The 20,995-nt window shown below is 43.0% G+C and overlaps 1 protein-coding gene across 1 annotated transcript in view; it reads right to left on the reverse strand.

Moving 5' to 3' along the window:
- Positions 1-3,514: 3,514 nt before the first annotated feature.
- LOC149467043 (vesicle-associated membrane protein 1-like) overlaps positions 3,515-20,995 on the reverse strand; it is a 63,767-nt gene continuing 46,286 nt past the window's right edge. Inside the window, exons 5-7 of the mRNA XM_089672393.1 lie at positions 7,552-7,710; positions 4,587-4,638; positions 3,515-3,740 (exon numbers count right to left, since the gene is read on the reverse strand). Of these exons, the coding sequence (XP_089528519.1) occupies positions 3,724-3,740; positions 4,587-4,638; positions 7,552-7,710 (228 nt within the window). The 3' untranslated portion in view covers positions 3,515-3,723. The remainder of the gene's footprint in view (positions 3,741-4,586; positions 4,639-7,551; positions 7,711-20,995) is intronic.

The raw sequence follows: 20,995 nt of genomic DNA on the forward strand, positions 1-20,995 counted from the left end.
AGACCTCAATTTTGGTCTCATCTAAATCACAGCACTCTCTCCCAATCCTTCTCTGAATCATTTAGATGTTCACTGGTAAACTGAGACGGGCCTGTACTTGTGCCTTCTTATGGAGGGGGACCTTGCGGGCGCTGCAGGATTTCAATCTATGGTATTGTGTTACCAATGGTTTGTTTGGCGACTGTGGTCCCAACTGCCTTGACATCATTCACAAGCTCCTCCCGTGTAGTTCTGGGATTATCCCTCACTTTTCTCATGATCATCCTTATCCCATGAGGTGAAATCTTGCATAGAGCTCCAGACTGAGGGCGATTAATGTTTATTTTGTATTTCTTCCATTTTTGAATAATCACTCAACAGTTGTCTCCTTCTCACCAAGCTTCTTGCTGATGGTCTTGTAACTCATTCCAACCTTGTTCAGGTCTACAATCTTGTCCCTGACATCCTTTGACAGCTCTTACCCATGATGGGGAGGTTTGAATGGAAGAATGATGCTGTGGACAGGTGTCTTTTACACACAATAACGAGTTGTCATTAGGAGCACTTTCTTAAACTGACAGGACTAATCTGTGTACTACATGAGCACATAGCCAGTCTGTGGGAACCAGAGTTATTGATGGTTGGTAGGGGATCAATACTTATTTTACTCACTGAACTGCAACTCAATTTCTAATAATTGTATGGTGTTTTTTTGGGGATTTTCGGTTGATATTCTGTCTTTATCATTTAGCTATGATTAAAATTATAGACCCTTCATTTCTAAATGCAAACTTTTTATTTTTACTACAATGGTTTTGCACAGAGCAGCCCCAGTCCTCTTCTTCTGGCATCCCTTACCGGTGCTCCTGGCCTCTCCCCTTTGCGGAGTGCTTGCTGGCTCCCTAGCTAGCTCTGTGTCCATTGGCTCAAAGTGCATGGAGAACAGGCTCAGGTAATTGTTTAGTGGGGGCTCTGGAGAGGGTTAAGTAATTTTATGTCCAAAACTGAGTATTTTAATGTCTACGCTAAGTTGAACAATTGCTCTAGAGGGGAAATGGTTAAATCTATATGTTATAGTCACCAAATGCAGCTGAACATTTTGATTATTTTAGGTGCAGGAATTAGGGGCCTGTGAGGCACTGCATGCTGCATCCAACAAATGTTTTTTTGCTTCAAAAAACTACATGTCCCATGATCTCTAGGGGCATGTAGTGATGATGTCATAACAGACTAGTAAGTGCACGTTTAAATAGTTTGCCTATCAAAGATCATCCATGTGCATGGGATGTGTAAGACCAGTCAGCAGTTCAAACCAGATCCACTTTCTACAGGCCTTGACTAAAGGTCTGGTCTCCATTGATCTCCAGCAAAACTTGCTGCCCTGGGGAGAGAAAATAGAGACTTCACGGGTGGATTTCTGCTCTGCATGATAGTTATGAAAAGGAAAAACAAAGTTTAGTAAGGAAACAGATTGCTTTTGCTTTGAGGTTTCTTTGCTCTGCCTGGAGTTCTGCTTTAACCTTTAATGCCACCTGGTAATGCTGCAAGCAAAGAGGAGGTTACACAGCACTTATAAAGTAAATTTAGTAGATTTCCAAAATATAATAAGTGGTGTCACAGAACATTCCTAGTTTACTAAAAAGAGAACAAAGCAGAATCTGTTTTCTTTTAGATGGTCTCTCTCCAACTTAAACTCTGTAGGGCGCAGGCAAGGAAAGAGGAGCACGAACTATAGAGTTTTATAAACAACAGGCTTTATGTGCTTCCTGGATATAAGCATAAACATTAGGCCCCTTTCACACAGGACAGATTCCGCTTTGACCAGCAGGAGATTTGTCTGCTGATCCCCTGTTGATTAGAGCAGAGTGGGCAGATGACAAGCCCATGTCTATTCAGTTTATTGAGAGTGGACAAAGATAGAGCCCACTCTGCTTTATGGGCGGCTGAGTGTGCCCTCCAATCCACCTAGACCAGGGGTCTGCAACCTTTAAGACATAAAGAGCCACTTGGACCCATTTCCGAGAGGGAAAAAAAGACTGGGAGCCGCAAAACCATTGCAACATTTAAAACAAATCCGACACTGCATATATTGCAAAAAACGCTCTGGTCATGAAGGGGGTTTAAGGGCCCAGTAAGCAAAGGGTTAATCAGGGCCACAGTGTATCGTCATAATCACAATCATAGCCTTAGGTCAGTGGTGGGCAACCTTTTTTTTCGACTGAGCCAAATCTCGCCAAAACCACGATTGAAATTGATTTTGAGAGAAACATTTTTAAAACTGAAAATACATCCCCCATATAGTAATTCATCCCCCATATAGTAATTCATCCCCCATAGTAATTCATCCCCCATATAGTAATTCATCCCTCATATAGTAATTCATCCCCCATAGTAATTCATCCCCCCTATAGTAATTCATCCCCCATAGTAATTCATCCCCCCTATAGTAATTCATCCCCCATATAGTAATTCATCCCCCGTAGTAATTCATCCCCCATAGTAATTCATCCCCCCTATAGTAATTCATCCCCCATATAGTAATTCATCCCCCCTATAGTAATTCATCCCCCATATAGTAATTCGTCCCCCCTATAGTAATTCATCCCCCATAGTAATTCATCCCCCATAGTAATTCATCCCCCATAGTAATTCATCCCATATAGTAATTCATCCCTCATATAGTAATTCATCCCCCCTATAGTAATTCATCCCCCCTATAGTAATTCATCCCCCCTGTAGTAATTCATCCCCCGTAGTAATTCATCCCCCCTATAGTAATTCATCCCCCCTATAGTAATTCATCCCCCCTATAGTAATTCATCCCCCATAGTAATTCATTCCCCATATTGTGTGAATTCACTTACCTTTGCTCCGCGCGTTCCTCTCGCTGGGTTCCCGCGCCGTTCTGGTCTTCAGGGCGGACTGTGAGAGGAGAGGAGTTCGTCACGCTGCCCCGCCTACATCCGGGCTGCCCCGCCTACATCCTGACAGCCAATGTTTGCCAGCGGGCGCCCGGCACACAGAAGATCTACATTAAAAGAGCCGTGGCTTGCCGACCCTATTGCCTGTCACCTGGTGGGCAGTGTGCTCCGGAGCCGCAGGAAAGGTGAAAAAGAGCCGCATGCGGCTCCGGAGCCGCGGGTTGCCGACACCCGACCTAGACAGAAGGGGATCCACTTCTATTTTTTTTAGTGGAATGGAATAGATTGGAAACAGGCAGGTGTAAATGGTCACAAGTCTGTTTACACCCGCCAGTCCATAGGGGTGCATAAAGGGTCCAATCAGATCTGCCTGAAAAACTGACAGACGTGACTTCGTGTGAAATGGGCCTTAATATTTGGTATTTCATATTTACCTGACCAAAAAAGAAAACCTTTTTAAATTCTAATTTTAGTCCCAATACTACTGTACATCTAGAGGAAGTCAGTAAGGCAGGGATATGGTCAAACCCAACAACAATAATAGACTGCCTTTGATTACATCTCTGGCTGCACCATCACCTCAGATCACATACAAGACCATTCAACACTCAACATAAAATGTCACCATAGCATTGTTTCATTGCACTCAACATAAATCCATCACACTTGGATATTTTGTCACAATACAAATTATTGCCAAACAATAAAAGTCTAAATATTAACACCCCCCCCCCCCCTCTGTAAGAGGAAGGAAACTGAAGTAACGAGCACCAAAAAGGGGCAGTGGTGAAGGTGGTTTATATGAAGACGTTTTCCTACAGCATCAAGTGCAGAAATAAACTGAAAAAGAAAGAAAAAACTATTAGAAATATAATAATTTGCTGAATATCAGAGGATAAATCATAATTAAAGCACAACTATAAGCAAAATTGAGAAGTGTTCATCGGAAAACAACACATGTGTAAGTACAAAATGGTGATCTTCCAGGAAGGTGACAAAGCTACAAGGCCTGTAGTGAGTTCAAGATGTGTCTCTTGTGTTAATGACTCTTCTTTTAGTTGAAATTCTCCTTGGCCTATGCACCCCAACCCCCATAACCTTCTGGTGTGGCAAGGGTTAATACTAAGGGGCTCTCACAAACTCTCATCAAGGGAGCCTAGTTATAAGCACCCTTTCCTCCTAGCTGCTCAATTCGTAGAAGCCATACTTCAAGTTTTATGAATGAAACAGGATCTCCGAATGTTGTTACCTCAACAACAGTAGTTCAAGACTAGAATGATGTTACAGAAGAATTTCTGAAGAACTGAACTTCTATAACTTCACAGTCAAACCTTTTCCAATTGGCAGCAATCCAGAACCATTGTTAAATTCTTCAGTACCAGACATCCTACAAGATTAATGTAGGAACACATCATATAGTCCTCAGGTGTGTGACAAAAAACAGTATGACGACAACTAAGGATCTGCAATCATCTTCAATCATCTTCAATTAATGATCCATTTAGTTTTCAGGAATGGTATAACTCAAATACTGTATAAAAACCACATTTTAGACCATTCATGCAGAAAAACAGAACATTCACCTTTTTTCCATATAATATAACCTGAAAGTGCAGAACAGAATTATGGAATTATGTAATATGGAATATTGTGCACTTAGGATATGCTTCACATTCACATACTTACTTGTAAGGATGATGAACATTAGTGCACACACCACTCCCATGACAATCATCATCTGTGAAAAGACACAATCATTGGCTGATACATCCTACTAAGTATGATTCATGTCCTTTTCCTTTAACTATCATATTTGGTGAGAGTAGGAGACAACGTATTATTATAATACAGGATTTATTCACAACATTGTGTGCAGCACTTTACAAACATACTCAATGAAAGTCTCTCTACATTTTCTTCTAGAGTAACACTTTTTTTTACTGATGTTGTACAATAGTTTCTAAAATAGTTTCAATCAAATAACAGAGCAATAGGATGCACAGTATGGTAATACAAATGTCTCCACATGTGTGGTAGCTTATACATAGCATTACATTGTAAATTATAACAATTTTGTAATTTTATGTATAGCCATAAACATTTTTTTGGATAGAGTATGGATCAGGTTATTAATTATGCCCCGAACGTCTGTTGTGAATGCATACAGCCCTGTACACAAGTACCACTCAGATGTGCATACATCCTCCATGTATGCCACCCTGTCATTGATTCTGATAGGCTGCTGGCAACAGACTGAAAAGAGTTACAATACTATCTGCATGCAGGCAAGTGTTGGGCTGCAACTTGTCCACTGACCTGAAGGCGGCACTGGGCTGCTTCTACAGGTTAGAAGGAAACCATTAGGAATAAATTTTGTTCTCTAGAATGGCCCCCTGACAGCCATCTTATGGAGGCCAGCATCTCCTATTGGATGCTGAAATTCCAGGAGATTTAGGTGGTTATCTTGACACAGAAGTACTTAAATAGCATTTTCTGTGTCATTCAGGGTGCCCGCAGTGTGGGAGTAGGTCAGGGACCGAGCTCCGCTTGTTGAGGAGAGAGTAGGAGCAGTGTTTGGGAGCGGTACTAGACAAGGAGAAAAAGAGTAGGTTTCACCTTACAGGGTATCTCTTCTGCCAGCTTCTTGGAACGGTGTGCCACCATCAGCCAGATAAACTGCAAAGACTTTGGGGGTCTCAGAACAACCCAGTAATCTGGATACCATATCTCCTCCAAACCTCCAAAGGAATTACTCCTCATGCATTCTGTGGTCTGTAAGCTGATATTATATTGTGTTTAAAGAAGTGTGTAACCCACAACATACACTATATTGCCAAAAGTATTGGGGCGCCTGCCTTTACATGCACATGAACTTTAAAGGCATCCCAGTCTCATTCCGTTCAATATTGAGTTGGCCCACCCTTTGCAGTTATAACAGCTTCAACTCTTCTGGGAAGGCTGTCCACAAGGTTTAGGAGTGTGTCTATGGGAATGTTTGACCATTCTTCCAGAAGCATATTTGTGAGGTCAGGCACTGATGTTGGACGAGAAGGCCTGGCTTGCAGTCTCCGCTCTAATTCATCCCAAAGGTGTTCTATCAGGTTGAGGACAGGACTTTGTGCAGGCCAGTCAAGTTCCTCCACTCAAAACTTGGTCATCCTTGTCTTTATGGACCTTGCTTTGTGCACTGGTGCGCAGTCATGTTGGAACAGTAAGGGGCCATCCCCAAACTCTTCTCACAAAGTTGGGAGCATGAAATTGTCCAAAATGTCTTGGTATGCTGACACCTTAAGAGTTTCCTTTAATGGAACTAAGGGCCCAAGCCCAACCCCTAAAAAACAACCCCACACCATAATCCCCCCTTCATCAAACTTTACACTTGGAACAATGCAGTCCAGCAAGTACCATTCTCCTGGTAACCGCCAAACCCAGACATGACCATTGGATTGCCAGACAGAGAAGTGTTATTTGTCACTCCAGAGAACACATCCGCACTGCTCTGGAGTCAAGCTTTACACCAGTGTATCCGATGTTTGCACTTGTTGATGTGAGGCTTGGATGTAGCTGCTCGGCCATGGAAACCCATTCCATGAAGCTCTCTATGCACTGTTGTGCTAATCTGAAGGCCACACAATATTAGGAGGCCTTTAGCTATTGACTTTGCAGACAGTTAGCAACTTTTGCACACTGTGCACTTCAGCAAGCGCGGACTCTGCTCTCTCATTTTCGTGGCCTACCACTTCTTGGCTGTTGTTCCCAGTTGCTTCCACTTTTTTATAATACCACTAACAGTTGACCGTGGAATATTTAATAGCAAGGAAATTTCACGGATGAACCTATTGCCCAGGTGGCAACCTATCATGGTATCATGCTTGAATTCATTGAGCTCCTGAGAGCGACCCATTCTTTCACAAATGTTTGTAGAAGCAGTCTGCATGCCTAGGTGATTTATTTAATACATTTGTTGCCGTGGAGGTGATTGGAACACCTGAATTCAATGATTTATAGGGGTGTCCCAATACCTTTGCCTTTTATAGTGTATATGGTACCATTTCTGTAAAATACTTTATTTTTGTGATCATTCAGTTACCAAACTATCAATTAATGTTTACGGACCAATGTGCATTGACTATCCACTTTTTGGGTATGCTGGTGAAGCCCTGCCCACACGTAGCTCACGTAACATGTAAGCATCTGCACGTTCCCTGCAAGTTCTTGAACAGTGAATGGAAACTCTGCATACAGCTGGTTTAGTTGGTGATTTTAGTAATAACAATAATCAGGAATCATCATGAATGGAGGGATGCTTCATGAAAGGAAATTTTATATTATTTTGTTAGGGCAGTGTGATCTATAAATTGTAAATATAAAATCTGTAGTTTAAGAGAGTCTTGTGAGTTCCTTAGTACCTTTCCCTTTTATGTCTACTGCTGGATTCATCTAAAATGTTCATTGGTGGTCAGAAAAGGAAAAAGTAAACATAAATTGTAAATGTCTTGAGTTTGTGCTTCCTACTCTTATCCTATCATAGACATTTCTCTATGAGAGTTTTACTGTACATTTGATGAGAATATATAAATAACTCCCATGAAAAAGTAGCTTTATTCTTAAGTGATTTCCACTTTGTTCTCCTGGGATTAGCACTTCTCACCTTGCAGTTCTTCCACCAATATTTCCTCTTAAGTTTGGCTGCGCTTGTCTCAAACTGCGAGGCCCCGGCCTGGAGAGCATCTGCCCTGTTATCCAGCTCTGACAGTTTCTGATCTCGATCCAGGACCTTGTCCACATTTACACGCATGATGTCCACCACCTGCCACCACCATTAGAAACAATCAAAACACAGACATAATTATAGTAGAAGTTAATGTGGCACAAATGACAAACAGCACACAATAAACTTTGCGTATCAGTAACCTCAGTTGTTACAGGTGCAGAAAGACGGTGCTATTAACAGTGCAAGAAAAATGGAAAAGTAGAAAATAATAGCATAATGAAAGTGGCAGCAAGATAGGACAATACACAACATCGAATTAAATTACATAGTTACATAGTTAGTCTGGCTGAAAAAAGACAAAAGTCCATCCAGTTCAATCGTTACATTCAAGAATTAATGTTTTAGACTGGCTGTGCAGTAATACAGTATTCATACCCCTTGAAATGTTCCACATTTTGTCATGTTACAACCAAAAACGTAAATGTATTTTATTGGGATTTTATGTGATAGATCAACACAAAGTGGCACATAATCGTGAAGTGGAAGGAAAATGATAAATGTCTTTCAAAATTTTTTACAAATAAATATTTAAAAAGTGTGGCGGGCATTTGTATTCAGCCCCCAGAGGCAATACTTTGTAGAACCACCTTTCACTGCAATTACAGCTGCAAGTCTTTTTGGGTATGTCTCTACCAGCTTTGCACATCTAGAGATCTAAATTTTTGCCCATTCTTCTTTGCAAAATAGCTCAAGCTCTGTCAGATTGGATGAAGAGCATCTGTGAACAGCAATTTTCAAGTCTTCTCACAGATTCTCAATTGGATTTAGATCTGGACTTTGACTGGGCCATTCTAACACATGAATATGCTTTGAACTAAATCATTCCATTGTAGCTCTGGCTGTATATTTAGGGTCATTGTCCTACTGGAAGGTGAACCCCAGTCAAGTTTTTTTGCAGACTCTCCCAGGTTTTCTTCTAAGATTGCCCTGTATTTGGCTACATCCATCTTCCAATCAAATCCTGTCAGTTTAGGTGGACGGCCATGTCTTAGTAGGTTTGCAGTTGTGCCATACGCTTTCCATCTTCGGATGATGGATTGAACAGTGCTCTATGAGATGTTCAAAGCTTGGGCTATTTTTTATAACCTAACCCTGCTTTAAAACTTCTCCACATCTTTATCCCTGACCTGTCTGGTGTGTTCATTGGCCTTCATGATGCCGTTTGTTCACTAATGTTCTCTAACTAACCTCTGAGGGCTTCAAAGAACAGCTGTATTTATACTGAGATTAAATTACACACAGGTGGATGCTATTTACTAATTAGGTGACTTCTGAAGGCAATTGGTTCCACTAGATTTTAGTTAGGGATATCAGAGTAAAGGGGACTGAATATAAATGCATGCCACAATTTTCAGATATTTACTTGTAAAAAAAATTTGAAAAACATTTTTAATTTTCCTTCCACTTCACAATTATGTGCCTCTTTGTGTTGGTATATCGTATAAAAACCCAATAACATACATTTACGTTTTTGATTGTAACATGATAAAATGTGGAAAATTGCAAGGGGTATGAATACTTTTCAAGACACTGTAGATATTCACGCATACTTTTGCTGATTTAAGCATCTCTTGCAACTACATAGCACACAGGACACATGACAAGCTCAGGTGTAGCTCTCAAAAACTGAGCCCTACATCAAAAGCAATATAGAACCATTCATTCCTAAAATTGTATCCTTAAAGTGTATCTAAAGCCAAAATTGTTTTCTAAGTTTGGATAGAATGAGGAGGAATTAGTACCCTTGTCAGAATTGTTTTACTGCCCGAGTCCTCATTATGGAGATTTACCCTGTCTCTTAGTTCTGGTGACCTTAAATCATATGGCACGTACACACACGATGAGAATATCGGACAAACCATTGTTTGGATTTTTTAGCCTGCTAGTCTCACATCGAAATTGAAAAGGTTACTAAAGATACGAAAATTCTTGTACAAAAGAAAATAATTTTGAAAGTGATGTCATGTATTTGTACTGTATTTTCGGACAACTATTGTACTGATTAAACGAAAATCATACAATCTGGTATCGTACAAGAAAAATTTTAACGCTTGTCCCTTCGGTTATTGTCACACGAATTGTCGTGATCGGCTCTTGAATCTGTATACCAACCATCCGATTATCGGGCGATCGGTCCTCATACTAAATTTTTTAAACGATTTTCTTATCGTGTGTACGGGGGATTACGTTTTTTGTTATTTACCAGAAAGTTCAACAGAGGGAAAACTGTGCAATTTCCTCACTTCAATTTCCTTTCACTTTCAGCACAGTTGCCAAGTGTCATGAATCCTGTGGGTCAGTCTTGGGACTTTGGATGCTGACTGTCACACAGTCTGTGTCCCATGAGCTGTTCCACAGGATCTAGGATACTTGGCATTTGGCAGAGCGGCAGCAGGGTGCTGGGTTCTGGAATGCTCTTTACATTTCAACATCTGACACTGAAAGAGTGCCAGTAGCCCTGTTCCGACAACATGACGAGAGTTACATGGGAGCTTGTGATCAGCGAAGTGACCATTGACCACCAAAACAAAGGGTTAAATACCACTGCCACTGACAAGCAATGTGGGGAGGATGGGTGTAATAGTATCCCCTGTTAAAACAGTGCTGGGGTTTGGTTTTGCCTACTGACACCAATGTTCTGAGTTATCATTTGACACAGACACTGTCAGGGAAAGCAAAGTACACGTAGGAGCACAGTTATGCGCCAGTGTCGGTTACTTGATGGTCGTGCCTGTGTATGCACACAGGCATGCACGTACATGTGCACGGGCGCATTCGCGCGCCGTTGTGCATGCCTTTCACCGGACTGGCGACAGGCGAGCTATTTAAACGGATACTGCACTAGGAGTCACTGCCTTCTGGTCTACCACGTTCCCTTTTCTGCTGTTTGTGCATTCTAATTCTGTTGCTGACCTGACCTCGTTTGAACTCTGCCTGCACAGATCCAGCTTGACTCTGATTACACCCTGCCTGCTCCCCTCCACTATCTACCTCTGGTTACCGACTTCTGGCCTGAACCTTGACTATCCACTTGCTTGCTGCCTGTATCTGATCCTCCTGATAGATCTCGACCTGGCTTGTCTGACTCTGCTTCTTCCCCAGCCTGTGCTTTGCTATCTGCAGTTCCTGCAAGAACCTGCCAGCTACTGCTCCTGCTAACCTGCATCCTCCACTGACCTGCAACCTGGTCATCCAAACTACTCACTTGTCGGCTGACAGCGCAGACTTGCCCGGCACTCGTGCTACTCTTGGCTCTCCTGGTTCTCTTGTTTTCTGTCTACTCTATTAGGAGCACCGAGCAGGAGCCGCAAGAGGACGCCCTCATCTCCACGTCAGGCTCCCCTACCAAGTACGTGACAGTACCAGAAGGCCATGTCTGAGCCTGAGAGAGGGGCCTCTCCTCTAGACGAGATCTGCCATCATATTGCAGCACTAACGCAAGCTGTCAAGACTCTACAAGAAGGGTATACCGGACTGGAAAATTGCCTGCAGACCCTACCTGCTCCAGCAATCTCAGCCAATGCCACAGCGGCACCTGCTCCTGCTGCTACTCCAGTAACCATGGGAACTCCTGCTGTGATGACGCTCCCGCCCGAACCCAGAGTACCCACACCTGAGAGGTTTTCCGGTGACCGCGGTAAGTTCTAGGAGTTCCATAATGCATGTGAATTATATTTCGCCTTACAACCTTGCACATTTTCACTGGAGGCAACCAAGGTGGGATTCGTGATATCTCTGCTACAAGGGGAATCACAGGCATTGGCTCAACACCTGCTGGGGAAAGAAGACACCAAGCTATCTTCTTTAAATATCTTCTTTGATTCCATGGCCCAGCTCTACGATGATCCTCAGCGAACTGCATCAGCGGAAGCAGCTCTTCATGTTCTTCACTAGGGTTGCAGTGGAGGAGTATGTCTCTGAGTTTAGGCGCTGGAGTGCCGATACTAACTGGCATGACACTGCCCTGAGTTACCAATTCTGCTTGGGCCTTGCCAAACCTCTCAAGGATGAACTAGCCCTTGTAGGGGTACCAAGCACACTAGAAGACCTCATTAATCTGGCCATTCAGATTAACCGTCGTCTCAGGTAGTGACGACTAGAAAGGTCTGCTGGTCAGGTCTGTCCAATGTGGATGCTACCCAGGGCACCACCACCGGCAAGCATGGCACCAACCAATTTGGCCATACCGCCAGCTGAAGAGCCCGAACCCATGCAACTAGGATTACTGCAGGCCTCTCTTACACCTGAAGAGCGCAAACGTCACCGCCAGAATAACCGGTCTCTCTATTATGGGGAACCGGGCCACTATGTACATATTTGTCCCGCAAAGGTGCGTAAGTTCCTGACCATCTTACCTGCTAATCCACCATCTGCACCTATCAACTCTGCTCATGTTGCTATCTCCATCTCATTTCAGCTCCCGGAAAGAACCTTGCTAATCTCCACCATCATTGATTCTGAAGCCTGCAGTTGTTTTATTGACTTAACTTTTGCCCTCCAAACAGCAGATACCCCTACGAGCTAATACACAGAGAGTCTCAGTATACTTGGCTGATGGATCCAGCCTCAAATCTGGGGCAGTCAACCAGGAAACTACTCCACTACCAGTTGAAACATCTTCCTCTGGCCACAAGGAGCTGCTATGTCTGGACACCATTGCCTCTCCTCTATTTCCAGTCATTCTGGGTATCTCCTGGTTACAAGCACACAATCCCAGCAGTAACTGGGCAACTGGCAAAGTGGACTACCAATCGGTTTTCTGTCATGAGCATTGCCTGCCCCAACCATCCACTCCATCTGTGCCCCTACTATGCATGGACATTGATGCCAAATTACATCAAGTGGTTCCCACAGCGTACCATAGCTTCCTGGATGTCTTTAGCAAACATGGTGCTGACACACTTCTGCCACACTGACCCTATGACTGTCCAATTGAATTGTTACCCGGGGCCGAAATTCCTTTTGGGTAGATCTTCCCACTATCAGAGCGTGAATTAGCGGCACTAAAAGGAATATATTGATGGTAGCTTGAACAATGGGTTCATCCGCCCCTCTACTTCACCAGCAAGGAGCAGGAATCTTTTTCATAGAAAAGAAAGACCACTCCCTCCGTCCATGTGTGGACTTCCGTGAGCTGAACAAAATTACAGTTAAAAACAGATATCCCCTGCCATTAGTTTCGGAACTATTTCAGAGACTCAGATTTGCAACTGTATTTATCAAACTAAACTTACGAGGGGCATACAACCTTGTGCGGATCCGGGAAGGAGAAGAGTGGAAGACTGCCTTCCGTACCAGGTTTGGGCATTTTGAATACCTAGTAATGCCCTTTGGGCTATTCAATGCACCTGCAACTTTCCAACACTTTGTTAACGACATCTTCAAAGACTTCCTATACATTTTTGTCATAGTGCATCTCGATGATATCCTGATTTTTTTCGTCCTCAATTGAACTTCACCGGGGGCACGTCCAGAAAGTACTCGGTCACCTTAAATTACACTGACTGTATGCAGAACCTGAAAAATGTGAATTTGAATGGCAAAGCATCCAATTCCTGGGCTTAATTATCTCTACTGAAGGCTTTAGGATGGACCCTCAAAATTTATTAAGGGGTTCTCAGCCATTATTGCCCCCATCAACCACCTGACTAAACAAGGCATTTGCTTCTGCTGGACACCTGACACAGACCATAAGAACTTAGAACACCTGAAGACGGCAAGACATTTGAAGCCTCGACAAGCCAGGTGGGCACCTTTTTTTTCCAATTCTCATTTCACATTACCTATAGACCAGGCTTCAAGAATGTCAAACCTGATGCCTTGTCTCAAATGTTCGATGATCCCAAGGATTCTCTTACTCTAGACACTGTGCTTTCAGCAGGGAATTCCTCTCTCTTGCAAACAGACTTAATGTCATCAGTGGGGGTTCTCTCTCCACCAGGAGTGACTTTATCCACTAAAGAAGGCTTACTGTGGTCCGGGGACAGAATTTTTGTACCAGAAAACATTTGATTAGCAATGTTGGGACTATGTCATGATCACCCCCTGGCAAGGCACTTTGGGGTCCACAAGACAGTAGATCTGGTACAGCGCCTTTTCTGCTGGCGTGAATAGGAAAAGGATTGCAAGGGATATGTGAATTCCTGCCCCACGTGCATACGCAATAAGAATAGTAGAAATAAGTCCTAGGGACTACTCAGACCTCTACCAGTCCTTGATCAGCCCTGGAAGATGATTTCCATAGATTTTATTGTAGAATTACCACCATCAGAAGGATGTTCAGCTATCTTCTGACTTTACCATTAAGATCAACAGCACAACCATTGGTCCTTCCCCTCATGCCAGGGTGCTAGGCATAATCCTAGACTCTGACCTCTCCTTTGGGCCCCACATCCACTCACTGGCTAAATCCTGCCACCTCAACCTCCGGAACATTTCCAAAATCTGCCCCTTTCTGACCAATGACACCACAAAACAACTCTTCCACACCTTGGTTATATCCCGCCTCGATTACTGCAACTCCCTCCTCACTGGTCTACCGTTACACAGGCTATCCCCCTTCAGTCTATTATGAATGCTGCTGCTAGACTCATACACCTTACCAACCGATCAGCGACTGCTGCCCCTCTCTGCCAATCCCTCCACTGGCTTCCACTAACCCAACGTATGAAATTCAAAATACTAACCACAGCTTACAAAGCCATCCACAACACTGCCCCTAGCTACATCACCAACCTCATCCACAGATACCGCCCAAATCGCCCACTCTGCTCCTCTCATGATATCCTCCTCTCTAGCTCCCTCAGCACCTCCTCCCATGCTCGCCTCTAGGACTTCTCCAGAGCCTCTCCCATCCTCTGGAACTCCCTAACACAGCATGTCCGGTCAGCCCCCACCCTGCCTTTAGGCGATCTCTGAAAACTCACTTCTTCAGGGAAGCCTACCCCACCTAAGAACTGTACTTGAATCACCTCCGCCAGATCATCCCCCGCAGCTATCACCTTTTGTATCACCTCCCCCTTCCTTTAGATTGTAAGCTTCACGAGCAGGGCCCTCCTATTCCTTCTGTACTGAAATGTATTGTAATTGTACTGTCTCCCTTATATTGTAAAGTGCTGCGCAAACTGTTGGCGCTATATAAATCCTGTATAATAATAACAATAATAATAATAGTAATAATAATCTTTGTCATGTTGGACCGGTTTTCCAAGATGGCTCATTTTATCCCCATGAACGGGGTACCTTCGGCAATGGAAACATCCTGAGTTTTCATAAAAGAAGTCGTGAGACTCCATGGTGTTCCCAGAAATAGCATCTCCAATCGAGGAGTGCAATTTACCTCGAAATTCTGGAGAGCACTTTGTGAGACACTAAAAGTGGAACTTTTGTTTTCCTCCACCTATCATCCCCAGACTAATGGGCAGATGGAGAGAACCAATCATACCTTGGAACAGTACATTCGCTGTTTCACGTCATTCTCCCAAGACAACTGGATATCACTGTTACCCTTAGCTGCATTTGCATACAACAATTCTAAGCACTCAGCCACAAAACAGTCTCCCTTCTTCTCAAATTATGGATTTCATCCTTTGTTCCTATCCAATGTGGTACATGAATCATTAATTCCGGCAGTGTAAAACACCCTTGAATTTCTTCAGCAGAACAACAAGGTGCTACAAGAAGCAATCTTGAAATCTCAACAGGACAACAAAAGGTTCTTTGACAGAAAGATGACAGGGGACTTGATTCTGGAACCCGGTGAGAAAGTATGGTTATCCACAACCAACCAAAAGTTGACATGTCCCACGAAGAAACTGTGTCCCAAGTACGTGGGACCCTTTCCAGTAAAAAGGAGGATCAATAATGTGTCTTATGAACTCACATTACCAGACTCGCTTAAAATACGCCCTGTATTCCTTGTGTCATTGCTTAAGCCTTCAGTTCGTAACCCCTTTCCTGACCAGAAGTCAGGTCCACCTGAACCAATAATTGTTAACGGTGAGGAAGAATACAAGGTGGAAACAATTCTAGATTGTAGAAAGAGAAGGAATCAACTTCAGTATTTAATTAAATGGAAAGGATATGGTCCTGAGGATAACTTATGGGAGAAAGAGTCCAATGTGCATGCTAAAGACTTAATACTTGCCTTAAGACACAAGTACCCTGAAAAACTGTCCCAGCTGGGCATCTGGAGGCTGCCCATAAAGGGAGGGGCACTGTGAGGGAAAGCAAAGTACATGTAGGTGCACAGTTATGCACCAGTGTCGGTTATTTGATGGTCGTGCCTCTGCGCATGCGCACAGGTGTGCACGCATATATTCGTGCACTGGACTGCACGCCCACCACCAGACTGACGCCAGGCAGGCTATTTAAACTGATGCTGCACTAGGAGTCACTGCCTTCTAGTCTACCACGTTCCCTTATCTGCTGTTTGTGTATCCTGATTCTGTTGCCGACCTGACCTGCCCTGACCTCGTTTGAACTCCACCTGCACTGACCCAACTTGACTGACTACACCCTGCCTGCTCCCCTCCGCTATCTACCTCTGGTTACCAACTTCTGGCCTGAACCTCGACTATCCGCTTGCCTGCTCCCTGTACCTGATCCACCTGATAGATCTCAACCCAGCTTGTCTGACTCTGCTTCTTCCCCAGCCTGTGCCTTGCTATCCACAGTTCCTGCAAGAACCTGCCAGCCACTGCTCCTGCTAATCTGCATCCTCCGCTGACCTGCTTCCACGGCCGACCTGCATCCTGGTCGTCCAAACTACCCACCTGTTGGCTGACAGCGCAGACCTGCTCGGCACTTGTGCTACTCCTGGCTCTCATGTTTTCTGTCTACTCTATCAGGAGCACCGAGCAGGAACCGCAAGAAGACGCCCTCATCTCGACGTCATACTCCCCTACCAGGTACATGACAGACACTAATGCTAAGGGTTAGTATTGCTTCCACTGACACCAAGAGTGGAGCTTTTTTTACTCCCAGATTTTTAGTGCAACTCCAACATACCTCAAAAGAGTCACAGATTGTGTAGGACTGTTCTGCATTTTGACTCCACTCCCACTGTCCCATGTACAGAGAGTCCTGCCCCTGTACACTGTACCCAGTTAATACAAATTGTTGCAGGATTTGTATTTTAATGAATTGGCACCTGAATAACACCAATGCCTGTTTGGCATATAAACGAGCTTTAAAGCTAATTTATAGTCAAATCCCCCTGCAGCTCATTGATATGACATGCTGAGGGAAACTTTTCCTCAGCTTCACCCAAAGGGAAGGACTTCCTGCTGTACTGCATCTTTCCATTGCACCGTTCCACCTGTGAGTGAGCTTAAGGGGGTGAAGGGGTCTGTACTGAAGGGAAGAGCTTAGTATTGGAAAAAGGGGGGTCAGTCCTGTAGGGGGATTCTGTACTGCTGGGGAGGGAGGGGGTCTGCACTGGAAGGGGATTATGTACTGGTGGGGGAGGGAAGGGGTCTCTACTGATTGGAGGAAGGCAATGTGGATTGGAAGGGGAATCTGTACTGGTGGAGAGGGGTCGGGGAGTTTGTACTAGTGAGGAGGATAGGGGTCTGTACTGGAGGTAGATTATGTACTGGTGTGAAGGTGGAGGGGGGTCAGGCAATAGCAGATGTTAATATAGGGCAATATTCTATATAGAAATGTATCTATCTCAAGATGTTATTTTTGAGTTTTGGATTGTGTAAGAAAGTGTTAACACCCATCTGGATTAATTTCTGTGTGTGTTCCTTTCAGGATGATTCATCCTCTCTATTTGTCTTGACTACTATTGCTTCTCATACGGAAAATGAAGGGAAATCCAAACTTTTACAGCTTCAGGAGCTGTTCCCACTGAAAACATTTTCAGTGGGAACACCTGTTCCCATTGACCTATGTAGCTGCACATACTGTGGAGTAATGCATGTTCAAATATCATAACAGAAACTCCCCAAAGTAAAGTTTCAGTCATTTTCTGATTCATTAACAGGTTACACCCTGAATACAGGTATAATATGTAACATGCTATGAAAGATAAAGATATACTGTAGTTTAATATGTAATAAAAGTCCACTTGAATTCATCACAGTTTCCTTTTTTCTTCTCATTCTCATTAGTATATATAGTGCCATAATCTCCCATTGCTCTGCAAAAAGTACAGTAGGTGCTAATAATGGAGTACTGTAAATAATACAGATACGAGGAAAAAAAAAACAAACACAAAGTACATGCAATTACACAACAAAATACACATAACAAAGCACTGTCCAGACTTACAGTCTGGAAAAATATAGGGTAGAATCTTTAAAAAACAACAGCCTGTTTAGAAAAGGAGTTTTCTGCATGAACCAAAAGCTAAAAGACCCATATGTTGGGTTATCCTGACACTTGTCAAATCGCTGCTCTTTGTTTTTTTTTCAACACTGATGATGTGATTATAATTATTAGGAGCTGAGCAGGGTTGACAGGTCATAACAATGTAACAAATAATGAGAGGATAATTCTCTGTGATACAAACAACCTTAGCTAAAAAGTGAGGGGGTGGTGACACACAAAAGTGACACAGAAAATGCATGAAGAACCAAAGATGAGCCTAATGACACAAAAAAAAAGGATTGGATTACAATGATCACACATACAAGTGATGAGGATGTTAGTGGATGGGTAGGAGAGTGCATCTATCAAAACAAGGGAAAATAACAGGTGTACGCCATTCAGAGAAAAAAAAACTAGCCATATTTAGAATGAGAGTAGCTTATATAAAACCTGTCAATAACAAGTTATCGATTAGTGAAACAGAATACAGCAATGTAAAGGCTAAGTCCACCTTTAAAAGAAGAAATATTCATGTTTTTGCAGGAAAAAATGAGCATTTTTTCAACATGAGCCTGTAAAAAACTTGCACCAATGAACAGAGGATTGCAGGTGCAATACGAGGCTCCAGCAGGCTTTTCCTGCAGCTCCCTGCTATACTGGGGTACAGGCTTTCAGTTGGAGAGCTAGAGGAATGTCAGTGGGGGCAAGGGGGGAATTTGCACCACGTTACATCCTAAACATATGTAACATGGTACAAAAGATGGAGTTAGCCTTTAAAACGAAAATCAAGGCAAATAGGTAAATGCGTAAATAAAAGTCAGTAATTTTACATGTGAAAGAATTTGCATTTCTGTCCATCCAGAAATGATCAAGTTTAACAATTTTGTCCTACAGCATAGCCAATTCTAGAGGGGACCAGATCTTTTCCTGCAGCAGTTTCACTTTCACTTACAGGTCCTCTTCCTAGTTCTATCTGTTGTCTGGACACTGAAAGTAGCAGCAGCACAATGGTGAATGGTGAATTCCTCTCACTGTGCATAGTCCTCCTGTCAGCCCACCTTGTTCCTTGTGCTGCTTCTCTGTCCTGTCTGAGCTCTGCACCCACAGGGGGTGAATACCTGCTCCTTCTACCAGCTTTTATATCACTTCATAATATATGCCCTAAAATAAAAAAACATGTTATACTTACATGCTCTGCACAATTGTATTGCACAGACCTACCCCTTACCTCCTCTTCTGTGGCACTCATCTCCTTTTCTTCTGTGAATGTCCTCATAGCAAGCTGTGTACTATGAGGGCACACATTTTTCATACACTCCTGAGATGGGCTGTGTGTATCCATAGACACACACAGTGCAACTGACCCCTTTTCCTGCTCCTTTGCTGACCTCACAGGATTTGATTGACAGCAGCAGGAGCCAATGGCTGCCACTGATATCTCTGTGTGCTGTGAGAGAAGGGAGAGAGGAGAACGTCGCAGCAGATGCAGGGCACAGCAATGGATGAAGTGAGGACTCAGGTAAGTGTTTAAGGGGGTGAGGGGGCAATAAGATTACAGAGATATTTTTTATCTTAATGCAGGGAATGCATTAAGGAAAAAAACTTTTTGACTTTAGAACCAATTTAACTGCTCATGGGATTTGGAAAATCAATTTTTAATTACCCTACTTTCCACTGCTGCAGGCCCCTCCGCCCTTCTAGACCAATCCTGCACCTTGTTAGTCCAATGTGCTCTGACCTCATCAAGACTGATTAAGGGTTCATAACTCATTTGAAATGAGTGCATCAAGGAACAGGTTTTTTTTATCTTCCACTAGACATATAAATAGGTATAGTTGAATCATCTGCACCACATCCCTAATTCAATAAACAAAAATAAAAAAATAAAAGATATGTGGGATTTTTAAGGTGCATAGATTCCCCCAGAACACACACAAATATACCAATATATAAAAATCAAGCTTTATAATAAGATATATAAAAAACACAGAAACATATTTCTCAAATTATAAAAGCATTGAAGATATCACTACCCTTGAGTGCAATCAACGCCAAACCACCTTCCTTGAAAAATATGAAATGATGAAAAGACTATAAACTTGATGAGCCGATTGATATTTTTGGAAGGTGGTAAATCCCAACGCATTCACCATTTGGCAAGGCAAAGTTTGGCTGACTTTGGTGCTGGCTAGAATGATCCAGCCCCTCATAGTCATTCCAGGCTGGATCTGTGGGACAGCATTAAAGTGTTGGTTACCCCAGAATTCATATTCCTGATATGTATCTGCTGTACCATGTACTGGTGCTAAAAAGCTCTCTTTGAACTGCTTCCTTTGTGTGAAATACCTGGTGATCTTGCCATTCCCCCTGGTTTCCTATTTCAAACTGATCACACTAGGCATGAAAGCACATCAATCCCAGCACAGTCTCTTTTCTGATACACATACTCTTTTGAAATTAAATAGTGATCCTCTTCCACAGTTTTAGATTGAAGCCATGCTCTGATTGATAGAGCATTTATAGATGGGGTAATTGATAAAAAAAAAAAAAGAAGAAGAGGTAGCCTTCCTAAAAAGAGACTTCTATAATAGACCCTACTTTTACTACCTACCAAAGGTTCATAAAGACCCTGTTCTTTCACCTGGACGTCCCATAGTTGCGGCCATGAACAGTGTGACTAGCCCCTTTTCTATTTATGTTAACATTTCCTGCAGCCACTTGCCCAAGGCTTCTCCTCTTACATACGAGGTGCCATTCACCCTTTAGAAACCCTAAGCAATTATTCTTTTGAAACATACATACTCATGGTTATAGCTTGACGTCAACTCTCTCTACACTTCTATACCTCAAGAGGTAGGTCTTCAAGCAGTTCAACACTACCTCACAGAAGATCCTCTGTTGAATCACAGACAAACGAACTTCATTCCCGAAGCTACCAAATTTTGCCTTACCCACAACAATTTTTAGTTTATTGGTCATTTTTTCCTACAGACCAATGGCACAGCCA

Source organism: Staurois parvus, unplaced genomic scaffold (assembly GCF_062004578.1).
Source record: "Staurois parvus isolate SC_StPar_1 unplaced genomic scaffold, SC_StPar_1.0 ptg000126l, whole genome shotgun sequence".
Classification (NCBI taxonomy): domain Eukaryota; kingdom Metazoa; phylum Chordata; class Amphibia; order Anura; family Ranidae; genus Staurois; species Staurois parvus.